General features: G+C 38.2%; 1 protein-coding gene across 10 annotated transcripts in view; it reads right to left on the bottom strand.

Moving 5' to 3' along the window:
• Cspp1 (centrosome and spindle pole associated protein 1) overlaps positions 1-20,131 on the bottom strand; it is a 164,833-nt gene that overhangs the window by 36,107 nt on the left and 108,595 nt on the right. For 7 of the 10 annotated variants that reach the window (XM_045143285.1, XM_045143287.1, XM_045143293.1 and 4 more), the window contains 3 exons: positions 13,156-13,308; positions 6,620-6,732; positions 277-426 (listed from right to left, as the gene is read on the bottom strand). In XM_045143285.1, coding sequence (XP_044999220.1) covers positions 277-426; positions 6,620-6,732; positions 13,156-13,308 — 416 coding nt within the window. The remainder of the gene's footprint in view (positions 1-276; positions 427-6,619; positions 6,733-13,155; positions 13,309-20,131) is intronic. The other 3 variants (XM_045143289.1, XM_045143291.1, XM_045143292.1) reach the window with 1 other exon arrangement.

Below are 20,131 nucleotides of genomic sequence, written 5' to 3'. Positions count from 1 at the left end.
GGAAGAGCCTGGAGAATCTGAAGTTTACAGGCTAGCTAGTCTGATGTTTGTTGGCAGTCTGGCAGTTCTGATAGAAAGTGGAGCACAGACATCTCAAAGTTGTCTTCTAACCTCCATAGGCACACCACAGCATGAACACATGTTACTTCCAGGGCTGGGGAGATGCTCAGTAGATAAAGCACATGCTGTGTAAGTATGAATTCCTGAGCTCAGATACTAGATCCCATTTAAAAAAAAAAAATCACTTGCAGACAAAGCAATAGTAGGAAAATGCACCTCCTCCTCCTTCTCCCTTTTCCTTTCCTGTTCTTCTTCATATTCTTGCTGAATTCGTGCCCTCTGTTCTGCAAGCCGTTTTTCTTCTTTTTCTTCTGCAATTCTCAGTCTCTCTCGTTCCGCTTCTTCTCTTTGCTTCTTTTCCTCAATCTAAAGAATAAAGTTTAGTTATTATTTAGCAAAATTACTGAAAAGTTAATCCCAGCACTCGGGAGGCAGAGGTAGGAGGATCACTGTGAGTTCGAGGCCACCCTGAGACTACATAGTGAATTCCAGGTCAGCCTGAGCTAGAGTGAGACCCTACCTCAAAACAAACAAACAAACAAACAAACAAAAAATTTTTTTAAAGGGACTGGAAAGTTGACCCAGTGGTTAAGGCACTGGCCTGCGAAGCCTAACAACCTGGGTACGATTCTGCAGTACCCATGTAAAGGCAAATGCACAAAGTGGTACATGCATCTGGAGTTTGTTTGCAGCAGGTGAAGCCCTGGTGTATCCATATTCATTCTTTCTCTCTCTCCTTGCAAATAAATAAAAAAATGTATTTTTAAAATTCACTAAAAAGTTAGAATACCACTTACTTTTCCTTGGCATCCTACAAATTCAACATTTATACACTCTATTTTCAAGTTCCTAAATTTTTGGTGTCCTGTATATGACCAACAGTGGCACATGAAGTATAGTTAAAATCTATGAGTTAAGTTCTAGTTCCACCAAAAACAATAGTGTGACCTTAAGAAACTGTCTTGTCCTCTGTTTTCTCATCTACTAAGTTACTGTCTACATCTAAAAGTTTTCAAAAATTAAAATGAAAAACTGTGAAGAATATAAAACTCCATCCTGTATAAAAGGTACTCAAAGATTATTCATGGTTGTATTTATTTAATATGATTACTACTATTATATCTCATAGTACTTGAACTTGATTAGAATTCCCAAACACTAAACTTAATACTTTAGTGTTCAATAATTTGTATGAAAAAATCATTTCTTCAAAATGCCTTTTCTTCTTTCCTAGTTACTAGAAGGTTAATAGAGACAGAGCTAAAACTATTAAGATGTGAAAGTAGCTCAGTAATAAACTATATGCTTAGTCAGCATACCCAGGAACCTAGGTTCAATCACCAGTGTGTCCCTCTCCAAAAAAAAAAGAAATGAATCTTTTTTAATATTTATTTTTATTTATTTATTTGACAGAGAAAGAGAGAACATGGGTGTGCCGGGGCCTCCAGCCACTGCAAATGAACTCCAGACACACGTGCCCCCTGTGCATCTGGCTAACATGGGTCCTGGGGAATCAAACCTGGGTCCTTTCACTTTGCAGGCAAACACCTAACTGCTAAGCCATCCATCCAGCCTGAGAACTGAATGTTTTAAGGCACAATAAGCTCATTCAGTTTCACTAAGTGCTCCCTGCCAAGTCTGTAATATTGAGCAAACAGAGGGATAAGTCTACAGCAGAATCCAAGACCTAAAGGAAAGGGAGCCAAGAGATGGGACATATCCTTTAGGAGTGAGGCACTGAAAATTATACTATGAGTAGAGTACATAGTTTTCCTAGTATTTCAAAATAAGATCTCACTCTAAAGGTGGCCTAGAATTCCCTATGTAGCCCAGACCGGCCATGAACTCACAATGACCTCCCTGATTTAGCCTCTCTAGTACTGGGATTATAAATTGAGCCACCATGCTCAGCTAGTGTTACTGGATGTTTGTAACTATGGCTTAAAATCATCAACAGATTTGTAGTGCTTAAATATAGATTATGATATTTGTGTTATTTTTATTGTCTGCATTTCATGTAAGGTTTAGTGCCATTGATTTTTTTGACTAACAAGAATGTTATTCTTCTTTTTTTTTTAAATTTTTTTTTGTTCATTATTTATTTATTTATTTGAGAGCGACAGACATAGAGAGAAAGACAGATAGAGGGAGAGAGAGAATGGGCGTGCCAGGGCTTCCAGCCTCTGCAAACGAACTCCAGACGCGTGCGCCCCCTTGTGCATCTGGCTAACGTGGGACCTGGGGAACCGAGCCTCGAACCGGGGTTCTTTGGCTTCACAGGCAAGTGCTTAACCGCTAAGCCATCTCTCCAGCCCAAGAATGTTATTCTTCTTATATGTCCCATGATCTGATATACTAGGGTTCTGTCTAACATTTCCCAGGGTACTATGAAAATTTGCACAACCTAATGTCTGGTATTACGCAGTGTGCAGACAATTACTATCAAAGTAACATGTATCAAGAAAAAGAATTACTATCTATCAAAGCCTTATACTCAACACTCAGATTTTCCGTCTGCATCATCCATTAAGCAAGTAAGATAACTACTTCATCAAAATCAAATGCAATCAGTTTGTAAGCCATTCATGGACCACAAATCTAATAAATCCATAGCCCAATACCAACAATAATGAAAATTTCAACAAAAAGAAGAAAGCCATCTTCTAGATCACATTTTCAAACTGTATAATGCAAAAGTGCTTCATGGGCCTTACAAAATTTTTATTAATGTTTTCAATTAAATTTATTTATTAACATTTTACTTTTTAAAAAACTGTAGATCAGGGTTAGAGAGATGGCTTAGCAGTTAAGGTGCTTCCCTGTGAAGCCTAAAGACCCATGTTCAACTCTCCAGGTCCCACATAAGCCAGATGCACAGTGACACAAGCACACAATGTTGCACATGTGCAAAATGTCTGGAATTCCATTGCACTGGCTGGAGGCCCTGACGTGCCAATTGGTCAGTCTGTTGGGCTTGACTCAAAAAAAAAAGTTTAGTTAAAGACATAAATCATGCACAAGTGTTATTTATGAGCATAAAACTTCCGGTGCATTAGTATGACCTAACCGTAGTACGTGCATAGACCTTAGACTAAAGTTTCTTTTGTCACCTTGATACACACACTTGGATATTTTTAAACATTTATTTTAGTGCTTATGTTTTGAAATTGCTTGTCTGACAATATATTTTTGATAGTAGTATTAAATACCATTTAGTTATTTTATATTTTCTTAAAATTCTTTGATTATGAGACTGCTAAAAACTTGAAAACCCCTGTGGTGGTTTGATTCAGGAGTCCCCCATAAACTTAGGTGTTCTGAATGCGAGGTTCCCAGCTGATGGAGATTTGGGAATTAACGCCTCCTGGAGGCAGTGTGTTATCAAAGGTGGGCTTATGGGTGTTATAGCCAGTTTCCCCTTGCCAGTTTTTGGCACACTCTCCTGTTCCTGTTTTCCACTTGATGTTGGCTAGGGGTTGATGTCCAACTCTACACATGCCATCATTTTCCCTTGCCATCATGGAGCTTCCCAGGAGTCTGTAAGCCAAAATAACCCCCCCTAATAAAAGCTGCTCCTGGTCAGGTGACTTCTGCCACAATGCGAACCCAACTGCACACCCCCATTTGAGAGCAATCCAGATACACTGAGGATTTATAGGTTCGCAGAACTGAGGGCTAAAATGAGTAATTAAAGCTTCCCCTACTGCTAGTAGAATTTCTAGCGAGACTCCCTAGATATCCCTATGCCTGTAGGTATGGCTCCTACAGCAATGACAATAGAAGTCATGAGACTGGCTTCAAGTACTGGCTTATAATTCAGTAGTTCTGCCACCACGGAGAAGCCTACTAGTCTGTGTTTTAGTTGTATACCATAACATAGAGATTAGATTTTAATAAAGAATGTTCTGAAGTTTAATAAGATACTATAAAAGTATTTTATAAATAATAAAAAGGTTAAAAGCTCTACAATTTGATAGGAGGGGGGAACTAAATGATACACCATGAACAATTTAAATTTTGTGACTTGCTGTGTCATAAGGGGCAGCAGGTTTAACCTGCTACTATCTCATTTCAGTAGCCAAATATCCTTGGAGTGAAATCTGTTTATGAGGAATCCATTTAGGAGCTTGAGATTAGATAACTACCAAGTTTTGAATAAAGAAAAATAGCATGTAAAAAGATTGATTGAGGGCTGAAGAGATGCCTTAGCTTGCCTGTGAAACCTAAGGACCCAGGTTCAATTCCCCAGTACCCACATAAGCCACATGCACAAGGTGGCGCATGCATCTGGAGTTTGCAGTGGCTGAAGGCTGAAGACCCTTGCATGCCCATCCTTTCTATATATATCTGCCTCTTTCTCTCTTAAATAAATAAATAAATATTTTTTTAAAAGATTGATCAAAAAGAGAGTCATGGGCTGGAGAGATGGCTTAGCAGCTAAGGTGCTTGCCTATAAAGACTATGAACTTGGGTTCATCTCCCCAGCACCTGTGTAAGCAAGACGCACATGGTGGCACATGCAACTAGAATTTGTTTGCAGTGGCTAGAGGCCCTGGCGTGCCCATTCTATCTTTCTGTCTCTAATAAATAAATAATAAATAATAAATGAATAAATAAATAAGTCATAAATGTTTAAAGAAGTCATGCTATTCTTTCAGATTCAATATCCATATTCTTTTTGTCAATGCTTAGAAAGTCCTTTCCATGCATTCACTATCACTACTCTATCAACATACCCGTGTTTCTAGTCTGTTTCCCCATTCCTCCATTAATACATCCTAAACATCAATACTTTCTTAAAGTCTATATTCAGTATGTCATTGTTGCACTGAAGGGTCCACAAGAATTAGTATTATAAAGATGACATGCTGGGGTAGAATCTGTTTATGAGAAATCTGTTTAGTAGAATGGGATTAGATTGGATAGCCTTAAAGGGTTCTAGACATCTTCGGTGAGCAAGAAAAGCAAGTTACTGCTAGATTTTGAACAAAGAATATAAAACATGGGCTGGATAGATGGCATAGCAGTTAAGATACATGCCTGTGAAGCATAAGGACCCAGGTTCAATTCTCCAGGTTCCATGTAAGCCAAGTGCACAAGGTGGCACATGTGTCTGTAGTTTGTTTGCAGTGGCTAGAAGTCCTGGTGCACCCATTCACACCCTCTACCTCCCCTCCCGGCCTCTCTCTCCTTCTCTCTCTCTCTCTCTGACTGTAATAATAAATAAAAAATAAAATCTTAAAAAAAGAATGCAAAACATTAATCAAGGTAGGAGGATCACTGTGAGTTTGAGACCACCCTGAGACTACATAGTATATTCCAGATCAGCCTGGGCTAGAGTGAGACCCTACCTCAAAAATAAAAAAGACTGGGCTGGAGAGATGGCTTAGCGGTTAAGCGCTAGCCTGTGAAGCCTAACGACCCTGGTTTAAGGCTCGATTCCCCAGGACCCATGTTAGCCAGATGCACAAGGGGGGCGCACACATCTGGAATTCGTCTGCAGTGGCTGGAGGCCCTGGCGTGCCCATTCTCTCTCTCTGCCTATTTCTCTGTCTATCTCTCTCAAATAAGCAAATAAAAGTAAACCAAAAAAATTTTTAAAAAATAAATAAAAATAAAAAAGACTTAACTAGGCCATAGGATTAATCTGATACTGAAATGTAAGGATGACTGAGGAGGGAAAGGAGGGAAGGAAAGAAGAGAAGGGAATGAGTCCATCTTAGGCAAATATCTCACCGCAAGCTCCATACCGAATGTTCAGCACAAGGTTAATGCAGTATGAAATCCAGTAAATTTATTTGATTAATAATACCAGTGCCTATTTTTGGAAATAGTTTGAGCATTCTAATATTTCAAAGGCAATTTACCTACTACAAATGGACAAATAACTGCAAAATGTGATTATCTTTATATATAATTTGTTTTGTTCTGACTTGTTTTGTTAGAAATAGGGTCTTGCTATACAGCCTTGGCAGGTCTTGGACTTTTTTTTTTAAATTGTTTATTAGAGACAGAGGGGGAGAGAAAGACAGAGAGAGAGAGAGAGAGAGAGAGAGAGGGAGGGAGAGAGAGAGAGAATAGGTGCAGCTTAGGTGGGACCTGGAGAATTGAACCTGGGTCCTTAGGCTTCACAGGTAAGCACCTTAACCTCAAAGCCATCTCTCCAGCCCTGGCCTTGAACTTTTAATCCTCCTGTCTGAACCTAATGAGTATTAAAATTACAATTGTAAAACCACCATACCTAGCTGAAATATAACTTTTATATACTTGCAATCTATTCTGGGTCTAAGCTATCACACTATTGGAGGGGGAAAAGCTATTGATTTTTTTCTATTCTGTGTTAATTTAGTAATCTCAGAATAAATTGATTTAACTGTTAATGCATAATCAAAAAGTTATGAAAATGTAAGTCTATGATAGCTAATGCCTTTTTCTGTTTCAGATATGAATGAAATAATGTATCTTTACTTATACACATATCTGACACAAATTAAGACATTTTGGATAACTGCAAAGCATTTTAGAATTATTTGAAACTATGACAAAATAAGTTTTTCACCTGGAAACGAAGAAAATTCTTGTATATTTCTTGCTGTTTAATTTGAAGTTCAGATGGAGCCTCACTGAATATATTTCCCCGAGCAAAAGGAGAGCTCTGTGCTTGCATATGACCTTGAAAAAGACATTTTGTAAAAACATATTATTAGGGAAATGAAGATTTGCTAATAAACACATGCTTTGAAAAGTTGTGCTAAATACAGAAGTCCAGAAGTTAAATCAGAAAAGGATCACTAAGAATCTGAATAGGACATGAAAGGCAGTAAGAAAAAGAAAAGTAAGACTAAAATAAATTGAAAATCATATCTATGATAATTGAAAGACACAATGGCAATGTACAAGCTAACAGCCTAAACAATTTTCATCACAGCAAAGGCTGTAAAGTAGAATTTATGAAAAATACTGATACATATTTAAATTCTTATGTATATGACTATCTTAAAAATACTTCCTAGAGGCTAGAGAGATGGTTCAGCAGTTAAAGGCTCTTATTTGCAAAGCCAGTAGGCCAGGTGGCCCAGGTTTTATTCCCCAGCAACCACATATACCCAGATGCACAAAGTGGTATGTACATATAGAGTTCACTTGCAGCTGCAAGAGGCATGCCCATACATACATTCTCATTCTCTCTATCTCTCTCTTTAGCTCTATCTCTAAAATAAAGGGAAAAAATAGTTCTTAGGAAAAAAGAATAGTTCTTAGGAGCGGGGTATTCAACTTGGTGGCAAAGTACTTGCTTAGCATGCTTAAGGCCCAAAGCTGTAATAGAAAAGAAAAAAAGAAAAAAGAAGCCGGGTGTAATGGTGCATGCCTTTAATCTTAGTGCTCAGGAAGCAGAGGTAGGAGGATCACCATGAGTTCAAGGCCACCATGAGACTACATAGTAAATTCCTGGCCAGCTTTGCCTATAGTGAGACCCAACCTTGAAAAACCAAAAAAAGAAAAAATATCGTTCTTAATCACATATATATTTCATATACATATATCAAAAATTTTCTAAAATCATTTTTAAAAATTGGTAGCTCCAAATTCTTCCCAACTGTAGTTCAAATACAGGTTTCAAAGTCAACTTATACAAATCATTTTTAGGGATGGAGAGATGGCTTAGCAGTTGTGGTAGTTTGAATAGATGGCCCCTAATAAATTCAGTGGGTTTGTAGTTTGCACCTGCAGCCACCTGGCTGGAGGCGGCGTCACTGAGCAGATCTTGAGGTGTGGTGGTGGGTTTCAGATTTCAATCCAAAAATATGCAAAGTATGCCTAGCTGGAGTTCCTGAGTGTGCTGTGCTGTGTGGCTTTTTTTTAGGCTTGTGCTTCTCTGTGTGTTTGGTCCCCTGAAAGCAGACCAGCTTCTTCTGCCACATGAAACTTCCCTTAGATCTATAAGCTTCAATAAATCCCTTCCTCCATAACTGTGCCCAGTCTGGAAGTTCATCTCAGCAAACCTGAAACTGTCTGGTACAGCAGTTAAGGCACTTGCCTGCAAAGCCTAAGGAACCAGGTTCTACTCCCCAGAACACAGACAGATGCACAAGGCAGCACGTGCACACAAGATGGTGCACGTGTCTGGAGTTAGACTGCTAGAGTAGCTAGGGGCCTTTGCGCACAAATTCTCACTCCCTTTCTCACTGCCTTTCTCTCTCTCTCTCTCTCTCTCTCTCTGTCTCGAATAAATAATTTTTAAAAATTATAAAGAAAAATAATTTATAACAAATTAGAATGAATCTTATTTGTTTGTTTTTTGGTTTTTTTGAGGTAGGGTCTCACTTTAGCCCAGGCTGACCTGGAATTCACTATGGAGTCTCAGGGTGGCCTCGAACTCACAGCAATCCTCCTACCTGCCTCCCGAGTGCTGGGATTAAAGTCATGTGCCACCACACCCAGCTAGAATGAATCTTAATCATTGTAGCAGGTTTAATTTTAAAACTGTTGAAATTAGTGTTTGACTAGCATACATAAAGCCTTATGTTCTATCCAAGCACCAAAAAGAAAAAGAAAAACTTCATTTAATGGGATATAAACATGAAAAAGTTTATTATATGTTCCTTATAAATAGTATTAAATGAAAAATTATTTCAGAAAGCAATTTGGAAAGCAATTATTCTTAAGCATTTTTCTGGTAAAAGAAAATGGCTTTTAAAAATATATATATATTTATTTATTTGAGAGGGAGAAAGAAGCACAGAAAGAGAGAGATAATGGGCACACCAGGCCCTCCAGCCACAGTAAACAAACTCAGATGCATGCACCCCTTGTGTATCTGGCTTATATGGGTCCTGGAGAGTCAAAATGGGACCCTTTGGTTTCGTAGGCAAATGCCTTAACCACTAAGCCATCTCTCCAGCCCCCAGAAAATGGCTTTTAAATTTAAGCCTCACATAACTTTTTATATTATTCTTAAGTTATTGATTCATTCTTTTTATTTAGCTGTTATTATTATTTGAGACAAGGTCTCACTATGTAGGCTAGACTGGGCATCATACTTCTGCAATCCTCCTCCCTCTGCCTTTCAAGGGCTAATATTATAGGTATGCACCAGCACACCAAACTACTGACTCACTTTTACTACTATCAATCCAATATATTTCCTTTATGTGTGTCATTTTGTGTAGGGAAATTAATTGGTAGTTTAGTAATTCAGGTCTGCTTTGCCTTTATATTTAAACTTATTAGCATTTATTTTAAAAAACAGCACAAAGCATGGCATAGTGGTGCATACCATTAATACCAGCACTTGGGAGACAGAGATAGGAGAATTGCCATCGTTTTAAGGCCAACCAGGGAATACAGAGTAAGTTCCAGGTCAACCTGGGGCTAGAATGAGACCCTACCTTGAAAAACCCAAATAAAATATAAATGAATAAGCTGGGCATGGCGGTGCATGTCTTTAATCCCAGCACTTGGGAGGCAGAGGTAAGAGGACTGCCATGAGTTTCAGACTATCCTGAGAAAACAGAGGGAATTCCAGGTCAGCCTGGGCTAGAATGAGACCCTACCTCATAAAACCAAAAAAAAAAAAAGACAGCCTGCTGGAAAGATGGCTTTGTGGTTAAGGTACATGCCTATGAAGCCTAAGGACCCAGGTTCGATTCCCTAGTAACCATGTAAGCCATACGCACAAGGTGGCACATGTGTCTGGAGTTTGTTTGCAGTGGCTAGAAGCTCTGGTGTGCCCATTCTCTCTCTCTCAAAATAAGTAAATAAATGAATGAATGAATAAATAAAATACTTTTTTAAAAGACAGCACAAAGCTAAATCAATTTTTAAACATCATTAATATTTTTTGTGTTTTTTTTTTTTACTAGAAAACTGATGTAACAAAAAACAAACACATAACTTTAAGGTTTTCTTAGGCTCTATGAATTTGGTTTAAAAAAAAAAAGAGTGATATCTTTTAACATGATTTCACTCCCATTCTGAATCTTTGGTACAATTAAATAAAAAGAAATATTAGGCAAAATACATGTGTTGAATAATAGATTTAAAAAATAACAGTATTGGGAAACATTAGCTATATTATAAAGAAAATAGAAACGTAACTAGGCATCACAGTAAGCCAAAACATAAACTTAAGCCTAATTATTATTGGACTTCATAGCAATTCACCTAAGAGCCAGAAAGTGAAAGGGAAAAAATTAACACCATGATGGCACATACCTGTAATCCCAGGCTTCAGAAGGCTAAGGCAGGAAAACAGGGAATTCAGGGCCAGACTGTGCTATATAATAAGACCTTCATTGTCTTAACCCTTCACCAGAAAAAGAATTTTATGGGCTGGAGAGATGGCTCAGCAGTTAAGGCACTTGCCTTCAGACCCAAGTTCAGTGGCCACTTGGGGCCGGATGCAAAAAGTGGCGCTCACATCCAGAGTCTGTTTGCAGTGGCTGGAGGTACTGGTGTGTGTTTGCACTTGCTCTCTCGCTCTCTCTCCCTCCCTCCCTTCTTCTCTCTCCCCTTGTAAATAAATAAATATTTTTAAAAATAATTTTATTAAGGACCTAACAAACAGGCCTAATTAGACTAAGGAGATGGCACAGAAGTTAAAGGTACTTGCTTGCAAAGCTTTCTAGCTAGAATTCAATTCCCTAGTACCCACATAAAGTCACATGCATGAAGTGGGGCATGAATCTAGAGTTCATCTACAGTATCAAAAGACCCTGGTGGGATCATATTCTCTCATTTATTCTTCTCTCCCCCCTTTCCATCCTTCTCTACCCCCATTTCTCTTTGCTTACAAATAAATAAACAAAAATGCCTTTAAAAAATAACAGTCTTGGCCAGGCATGGTGGCACACACCTTTAATCCCAGCACTCGGGAGGCAGAGGTACAAGGATCACCGCGATTTCCAGGCCATTCTGAGACTACATAGTGTATTCCAGATAAGCCTGGGCTAGAGTGAGACCCTACCTCAAAAAAACAATAAATAAATAACAGGCCTAATAAAGACAAAGCATCAAAGGGCAAAGAAGCTTAAAAGTATACATTGTGATGATTAATTTTCAGATATATTCAAGTTCCCTAAAGTCTCCTTTTAAAAATACTAAACAGGGGGCTGGAGAGATGGCTTAGTGGTTAAGGCATATGCCTGCAAAGCCAAAGGATCCCAGTTTGATTCTCCAGAACCCACATAACCCAGATGCATAAGGTGGTGCATGCATTTGGAGTTTGTCTGCAGTGGCTGGAGGCCCTGGCACACCCATTCTCTCTCATTCTCTCCCTCTCTCACTCTCTCTCTCCTCCTCCCTCCCTCTTTCTCTCTCAAATAAATAAAAAATATTTTCAATTAAAAAATACTAAATAACACATACAGAGAAAGAAAGCTTGAGAGAAAGGATACAGTACAAATTAGACAGCTTTGGATAGTTTCCTGTACTTACAAAGTTTTAGACTAATTCTTAGTGAAGAAAAGTCTAATTTAGGAAATTTCAATTCACACAAAAGGGAAGTTGTAAACATTTTATGATACTGTAATAATTTCTTAAAAATAAAGCATCCTGGCAACACCATCAGCAAATAAAAAACTTGGTGAATTTGCTGGGCACATTAATTGGGCTTATGATCTTAGAAGTCATGAAAATTGTTTATTTTCTGCTTTTCAACTTACTGGCCTCTGCTACTAAGTATTTTCCTTTCTCTACCCTTTATGTCTCCTTTCAACTTACTGGAAAATTGTTTATTTTCTGATGTTTTGCCATGTAAGCAGAGATAAGTGCCTAAAGGTATTATTACTAAGAAAGAGTACATTCCTGGGCTGAGCAGGAAGTACTAACAACACTCAGCATGGAAGACACAGGGAGAGAAGAGCCACAGAACGGAGATCGCCACACAGATTATAAGAAGCAGCAGCAAAAGAATAACAATAACCAGAAAAGGCCACAACTTCCCATCAGCAGCAACTGTATGAAAACGTATTTTGATATTCCCACTATATATTGAATTATTTCATTTTAAAAGAACAAAAATAACAAATTTCATCTGAATTAAAAGCTCCAATTTTTGAACTACAAAAATCAAAATTCAACCCTTAAAGTAAAAATCTTTTGTGGATTAAAGTAAAAAAGTTTTTCCTCATAACTACAGATCAAACAATAGAGTGGACTATGGGAAAATAGTCATTGGCCATCTTCTGAAATGCTCTGAAAAGCTAGAGAAACTAGTGCCACCATCAAGGGCTCGAAAGAAGCATAGCCAGTAACTAATCACAGATCCCCATTAATCTGTCTGAGTAACCAATAAATCATATGGGTTAAAAAAGAATAGGATGATAGCCAAGAAATATTTTAGAACAATAATATGTAAAGTTCTTTCCTACAATCAAAACTTCTCTGTAAGTGCAAAACTAGAATCAAAAGTACAAAACAAATTATGAAAGTAAAAAAGAATAATGGTAAATAATGGTGGCTTTTCTAGGCATGAACATATAGTACAAAGTGGTATATTCTTTAAATTTCCTTTGATGTTTAAGTGTATAATGCATTCATATCACAGATACTCTTATGTGACCAAGAAAGATGATGCCAATGGAGAGTCATAAAAGATAATGAGTAATTCCAACTTACAGGAGTTTCTATTATGCCTAATATCATATTGAGTATACTCATTAAGAGAGATGTGATCTGATAGGACCCAATTAATTACTTCATTTTGTTGTACAGTGTGATTTTACAAAGGACAAGTGATCACCAAATCAAGCAAAAAAATGCCAGATATGTGCCCACTAAGTCAGCTGGTATGCAAAGCAAACTGTACATATGTAAAAAGAACATTGATTTTAACAAATGTTCCACAATTAGCAAAATAAAAATGGTGGCAGCAGCAACTGGCAAAGCTGAGAATACGCAGCATTACAAAGCAACTTTTTCTATTCAATGTTTTGCAATATAATTACAAAAACAATATAAATAACATAGATAATGCAATACATTTCCTAACTCAGAGTAACCAGATTCTCAAAATTATAAGAGTTTTGTCACAGAGCAGAAAAGAAATGTTACTGAACATTAGAAATGTAAAGAAAAAAGAATATAATTAAAAACCTGAGTTTTTATTTGCAGAATCTTGTAGGTTCTCAGCATTTGAAGTGACTAAATTTTGGTCTAGAGATAGAACAGCCCTTTTATCTTCATATGTTCTTGCATCTGGGTTATGGTAGGCATCTATATTTTGTCTGTGCATCCTATTCAAATCAGCTGAGAGGGAAAAATAAGCCGTTTATTTCAATAAACACAATTCTGTAATTTACTCTTAAGCTTAATTTTCTTACAATAGGAAACAGAAAAAAAAAATAGGACAAAGCTGGGAACAGTTCAATGATAATGCTGGAACCCTGAAACAGAAGAAAACATCAAAAACAAGATTTAACAACAATAGCAAAAAAATAGAAAAAAGAAAAAGCCCTGTGAAATCAACTCAAAATTAGTAGAGAAATTCAGAATACATAAATCTTGTCCATAAAAGCCAAATTAACACTATGTTAACTCAGAACTCACAATTTCTTAAATATAGAACAAGTAACAATTCAAAGAAAGTTATAATGAACTTTACCTCTCCTAAAGAAAATACATGTTCATGTGAAGCTTGACAATGTTCCCACAAATTCTTTGGCAACCCTCCCTAAAAAGGTGAGGAGCTTACTTCTCTTCCTTTATATTTCCTCAAAATATAGTTGCTCAGTTCTTAAAGCTAGGATATTGCAGAGAAAAGGTATGTGACTTCAAGGGCTGATTCACTGAATAAATGGCATCTACCTTGTTGATGTATGAATCAATTCAGTGCAAAGAACACCAAGTGACATATCACAATGGCACTGCAAGAACCTTATGGAAAGGCCTATGTGATAAGAAACCAAAGCCTCCTGAGTAATGCCCCAGAAACATCAGGCAAATGGATCCTCCAGTATCCATCCAAACCTCAACTGCCTAAAGACCTGGGACAAATTGTATTACAATCTCAGGTGAGACTGAATAGAACCAACCAGCCATGCCAACTCACAAACCAGTAATCCAAACAACTACAAAAGTAGTATGCTTTTACTATTTTAAAACACTTAGTTTGGGGTACTTTATTATTAGCCAATAGATATCGAATTACACACAGCAAAAGTCTAAGCATCCAGAACTGGATCAAACAACCAATGAGTCTCAAAAACAGACCTGAAATATTTGTGTAAATTATCAACTTCACCATCAACACCCCAAAAAACCCTAGAACAATTATGAAAATAATGAACGTGAACCTAAACACTAAAATAAGTATTTATCAGAAAGCATATAATGGCCTGGAATGTATTTAGAACATAAATCACAGCATGGCCAATAGCAGGTGAATGTACAAAACCTAATGGAAGTTCAGGATAATGACAATTTGGGGCTGGAGAGGTGGCTTAACAGTTAAGGTGTTTGCCTGCTAAGCCAAAGAACCCAGGTTCAACTCTGCAAAACCCACGCAAGCCAGATGTACAAGGTGGCACATGCGTCTGGTATTCATTTGCAGCAGCTGAAGACACTGGTGTGCCCATTCTCATTCTCCTGACCCCCCCCCCACTTTCTCTCTCAAATAAAAAAAAAATATTTTTTAAAAACAAAAGAATAATTATATTAAATGTAATATATAACATTTAAGGCAGCTTGAACTTAGAAAATGGATAGGAGCTTCAAATGTGAGAAGGAACAAATAATAAGGACACAGAAAAATATGAGAAGATGCTAGAGGGGGATAAACTATAAAGAGCATAGTTGTTCAGCACAGCCTGGTGTAGTGGCTCACACCTGTAATCTCAGTACTCAGAAGGCTGAGGTAGGAACGTGAAGCTATCTGGCCTATCAAATGAGCTCCTTTTTAGCCTGAGCTAGAGTGAGTCCTCAAAAAAAAAGTAGTCAGCTTGACCGCAGCACAGGGTACATGTAATTTGAGATGTAAATAGGAAGCTCTAAACTAGATGCCTATTCTGGAACATCCTACAATGAATGATGGTGGACGTTAATTTTGTTCTGTAGATGATAATAGACAGTTTTGTAAGTTATTGTAGTACTGTAATAAAGGTATATAAGCTAGCTTTCCTGGTCACTGTGACAGAATGTCTAACCAAAACAATTACAAGAAAAGGAGGGCTAAGGTTATACTTCAGGTGATAGAGTGACTGGCCTAGCATGCAAAGGTCCTGGGCTTAATCCCCAGCACAGCATAATATGGTACAGTAGTATAGGGCTGTACTCTCAGCATACATGAAGTGACAGCAGTTGGATCAGGAGTTCAAACTCATTCTCAACTACATAGCAAGTTCTGGTCCAGCCTGGGATACATCAGACCAGACACATGAGAGACAGATGAGAGAGAAAGATAACAGATGATGACTGATGATAGATCATTCATTCATACATACATACATACATACATACATACATACATACATACATACATACATACTAGATAGAGTAAAATGAAGGGTTTATTTTGATCTCATTTTCAAAAGGTTCTTTCTGTCATGAAGAGGAAGGTACAGTGGAACGCTCATATCACATTAGAAAGGAAGCAGAGTAAAGAAAATACAGAGAAAACCAGTACAAGATAAATCTCATTAGCCTACTCCCTTCAAAGGACTGAACTCCTAATTTTTTCCAACCCCTAATGCTTTATTGTAAATTTATCAAGCGATTAACCTATTGATTAATCAGTCATAAGAATCATGATGCAATCATCTCAGGAAACTTCCTCATAGCCATCTCCAGTGGTATAGTTTGCTAGTCTCCTAGGTAGCTTATACTCCAACCAAGGTGTATTATTATATATAATTAATCATTATAAATGGCTAACATTAATGTTTGCCATATCTATGTTCCAAATATTAACTATTTTCAGCCCATTGTTAATTAAATTAACAATTAATTAATTGATTGAAATTAGATAAATTTTCTCATACATTACAGCAAATAAGTGGCACAGCAAGAACATATACTAGGCCATAAAACTCTATGTCAGGCTGCAGAGATGGCTTAGTGGTTAAGGCACATGCCTGTGAAGCTTAAGGACTCAGATTCAATTTCCCAGAACCCACAAAAGCCAGATGTATAAGGTGGCACATGAATCTGGAGTTCGTTTGCAGTGGCTGAGGCCCTGGCACACCCATTCTATCTGCTTGCCCCTCACTTTCTCTGTCTCTCTCTTCCCTCTCCCCCTCAAAAAAATAAATAGATGAATAAATCAAAAAGACAAAAATTCTCTGCCTTCAGTGATCTTTGCATGTGGAATACATAATTGTTTAGCTATTTGTTAAGCAAAATTATTTGGAAGTGAAAAACAAAGAACAGTGAAGAAGTGATGAGGAGACAGCAACATCTCAGGTACATATAAAACATCTCAATTATGTACAAAGAAAATTAAAATTAACAAAACATGGAATAGGCAGAACCTAACATGTTTATTGATTTATTGGATATGCAAAGTCAAAATCATGTAGCAAATTTTAGTTTGACTGATTAGAATATTATAATGTCTTTAATCAAGAAAAAGCAAATGAGAATGAGCTTGATTTTAAAAGCTAAGTTTGGTTTTGCAAGGTAGGTATAAATATATACCAACCATCACATGCAGAGATACAGAAGCCAGAATGGAAATGAAGGGACAGAGGAAGAAATTTCAGTCAATTGCAAAGACCTAAGGAATAAAAGATGAGTCATAAGATGATGGGATGAGTACAGTAATAAAGGAACACAAGAGATCAGAATATAATCCTCGGAAGAAAGATCAAACTCACTGGCAGGGGGCTGGAGAAATGGCTCAGCAGTTGAGCCCTTACCTGAAAAGCCTAATAACCCAAGTTCAACTTCCCAGTACCCAGGTGAAGCCAGAAGTACAAGGCGGCACATGTGCCTAGAATTCATTTGCAATGGGTTAAATGCTCATTCTCTCTCTATCTCTACCTCTCTATCTCTGCCAGGGTGGCACATGCCTTTAATCCTAGCATTCAGAGGCACAGGCAGGATCCCTATGAGTTCAAGACCAGCCTGAAACTGCATAAATTCGAGGACAGCCTGGCCTATAGCAAGACCTAAAAAAAAAAATGGGCTGGAGAGATGGCTTAGCAGTTAAGATATTTGCCTGCAAAGCCAAAGGACCTTGGTTTAATTCCCCAGGACCCACATAAGCCAGATGCACAAAGTGGCATGTCTGGAGTTCGTTTGCAGTGTCTGTCTGTCTCTCTCTCTTTCTCTCACAAATAAATAAAAATAAAGTATCTTATAAGTCAATCAATAAATAAATTCACTGACAGGGAAGAGTCTAAACTGATTCATTACACATATCCAATAGCTAATAATTGAAGCAAAGACAACCATTTCACAGCACTGCAAGGGACCAAAAATGAACTCTCAACCCGGTTCAGAGAGAAAATGGTCTAAGCAAAACCTACTGAATTGAAATTAAGACAATAGTTTTTGAAAATGCAGCATCAGAGTAAAGGGAATAAAAGACATACTTTAGAATCAAGAAAAGAAGGAATAGCCAGGCGTGATGGTGTATGCCTTTAATCCCAGCACTCAGGAGGCAGAGGTAGGAGGATCACCACGAGTTCAAGGCCACCCTGAAACTACATAGTGAATTCCAGACCAGCCTGAGCTAGAGTGAGACCCTAACTCAAAAAAACAAAAAATAAATAAATAAAAGAAAAGGAATGGGTTGGAGAGATGGCTTAGTGGTTAAGCGCTTGCCTGTGAAGCCTAAGGTACCCCAGTTCAAGGCTTGAATCCCCAGAACCCATGTAAGCTAGATGCACAAAGTGGCACACGCATCTGAAGTTCATTTGCAGTAGCTGGAGCCCTGGTGCACACATTCTCTCTTCTCTCCCTCTCTTTCTCCCTCTTTCTCTCTGTCAAATAAATAAATAAAATTATATATGTATGTATATATGTATGCATGTATGTATATATATGGAAAAGAAAAAATGCTTTATAAGCAAAAACCATTATCTACCAGAGAGTATTATTTGTGTTTAAGAATACAAGAAAGCCAGATGTAGTGGCATATGCCTTTAATCCCAGCACTTGGGAGGCAGAGGTAGGAGGATCACTGTGAGTTCAAGGCCACTCTGAAACTACATAGTGAATTCCAGGTTAGCCTAGACTAGAGTGAAACCACACCTTGAAAAGAAAAAAAAAAAAAAGAGAGAGAGAGAGAGAAATAGCTTAGTGATTAAAACACTTGCCTGCAAAGCCAAAGGACCAGGTTTGGTTCCCCAGTACCCTTGTAAGCCAGATACACAAGGTGATACATGTGTCGGGAGTTCATTTGCAGTGGCTAGAGGCCCTGGCCCACCTATCCTCTCTATCTATCTCTTAAATAAATAAATACTTTTTTAATATTTTATTTTTATTTATGTATTTGAGAGAGCAATAGACTCAGAAATAGGTAAGGAGAGAGAGAGAATATGAGCATGTCAGGGCCTCCAGCCATTGCAAATGAGCTCCAGATGCATGCACCCCTTGTGCATCTGGCTTACATGGGTCCTGGGGAGTCAAACCTGGATCCTTTGGCTTTGCCACTAAGCCACCTCTCCAGCCCCCAAAATACTTACTTTTAAAGAAAAGAATGTAAGAGAGGGCTGAAGAGATAGCACAGTGGTGAAGGTACTTGCCTGCCAAGCCTAAGGACCTGACTTCAGTTCCTGTGGTGGTTTGATTCAGGTGTCCCCCATAAACTTAGGTGTTCTGAAAGCTAGTCTCTCCAGCTGATGACAATTGGAAATTACAGCCTCCTGGAGGCAGTGTATTGTTGGGGGTGGGCTTATAGGTGTTATAGCCAGTTATAGCCACTTGCCAGGATTGGGCACACACTTCTGTTCCTGTTGTCTACCTTATGTTGGCCAGGGTGTGATGTCCACCCTCTGCTCATGCCATTATTTTCCCTACCATCATGGAGCTTTCCCTCGAATCTGTAAGCCAAAAAAAACCTTTATTTCCCCCTGCTCTTGGTCAGTTAATTTCTGCCAGCAATGCGAACCTGACTGCAACAATAATAGTTGGTAATGAGAGTGGCATTGCTGCTAGACAACTGTGTGGCTGTGGCCTTCTGGAACTGATTTTCAAGAGCAATGTGGAAGGATTTGAAACCCTGGACTAAGAGACACCTTGCAGTGCTATAAGTACAGCTTGATGGACTACTTTGGTCAGAGTTGAAAGACACAAATGCATATAGATTTTGAGGTTTGGCTTATGAAAATAAGAAAGAGCTTTGCTTGGACTGAGCAAGAAGCAGTTTGTATGAGAGGCTTGCTGTTATGATCGTGTCCTCAGAACTTGTGCAGGGTTGCAGTGTGTAGAAACACATTGATGTGAGCAGAGAGTTATGGCACAAAAAGAAATGTTTAGGTCGAAACTGCTGCCTGCTCAGCTGCAATTGAGAGATTACAATCTTTGAGATTGGGCCAGCTGACCTGCACTGGAGCAAGAGAAGAATGTAGACTCTTTTGAAGGGGACTGAGTGCTCAACAAGTATCCTGTTCTTCAAAGTCTTCTTTATTCCCTCTCTGGATAAACAAACTGGCATGCTACCTGGTATTATGGCGTATAAGAAATATAGGAAAGAGAGGGTCATTGAGTTTGCAATGTGGTCTTGTGTTTTGGAAATGACCATGGGCAGTGTGAAGCAGGTTTGCTGGATGCGTGGAGACCCGATAGAGCCGTGAGGATGGACCGTGGATTACAGTGGAGACTCAGTAGAGATGCTAGGACCACGAGATGGCTGCTAAGGAAAGCTGCCTGCCCCAGATGAAGTTTTCCAGGACTGTGAGTAGCCTAGCTGGAGGGGCGGAATTGGAATTCCAAAGATTTGTTGCTGGTTAGGATTATCGGACTTGGAGGCTTGTTACTGGCTAAAGTTGCTGGTCTTGAAACTACAAAGTTTGATGTTTTCCCTGTTTAACTCTTCTATTGGTTGAATACTTGCTATACCCAGTGCCATCTTTTGCAGTATGAGTATTTATGCTGTGCCATTATAGGTTTTTTTGGAGATTATTCTTTC

The sequence above is a fragment of the Jaculus jaculus genome, chromosome 2 (genome assembly GCF_020740685.1).
Source record: "Jaculus jaculus isolate mJacJac1 chromosome 2, mJacJac1.mat.Y.cur, whole genome shotgun sequence".
NCBI classification, from domain to species: domain Eukaryota; kingdom Metazoa; phylum Chordata; class Mammalia; order Rodentia; family Dipodidae; genus Jaculus; species Jaculus jaculus.
This window is presented reverse-complemented; position numbering and strand designations above follow the sequence as displayed.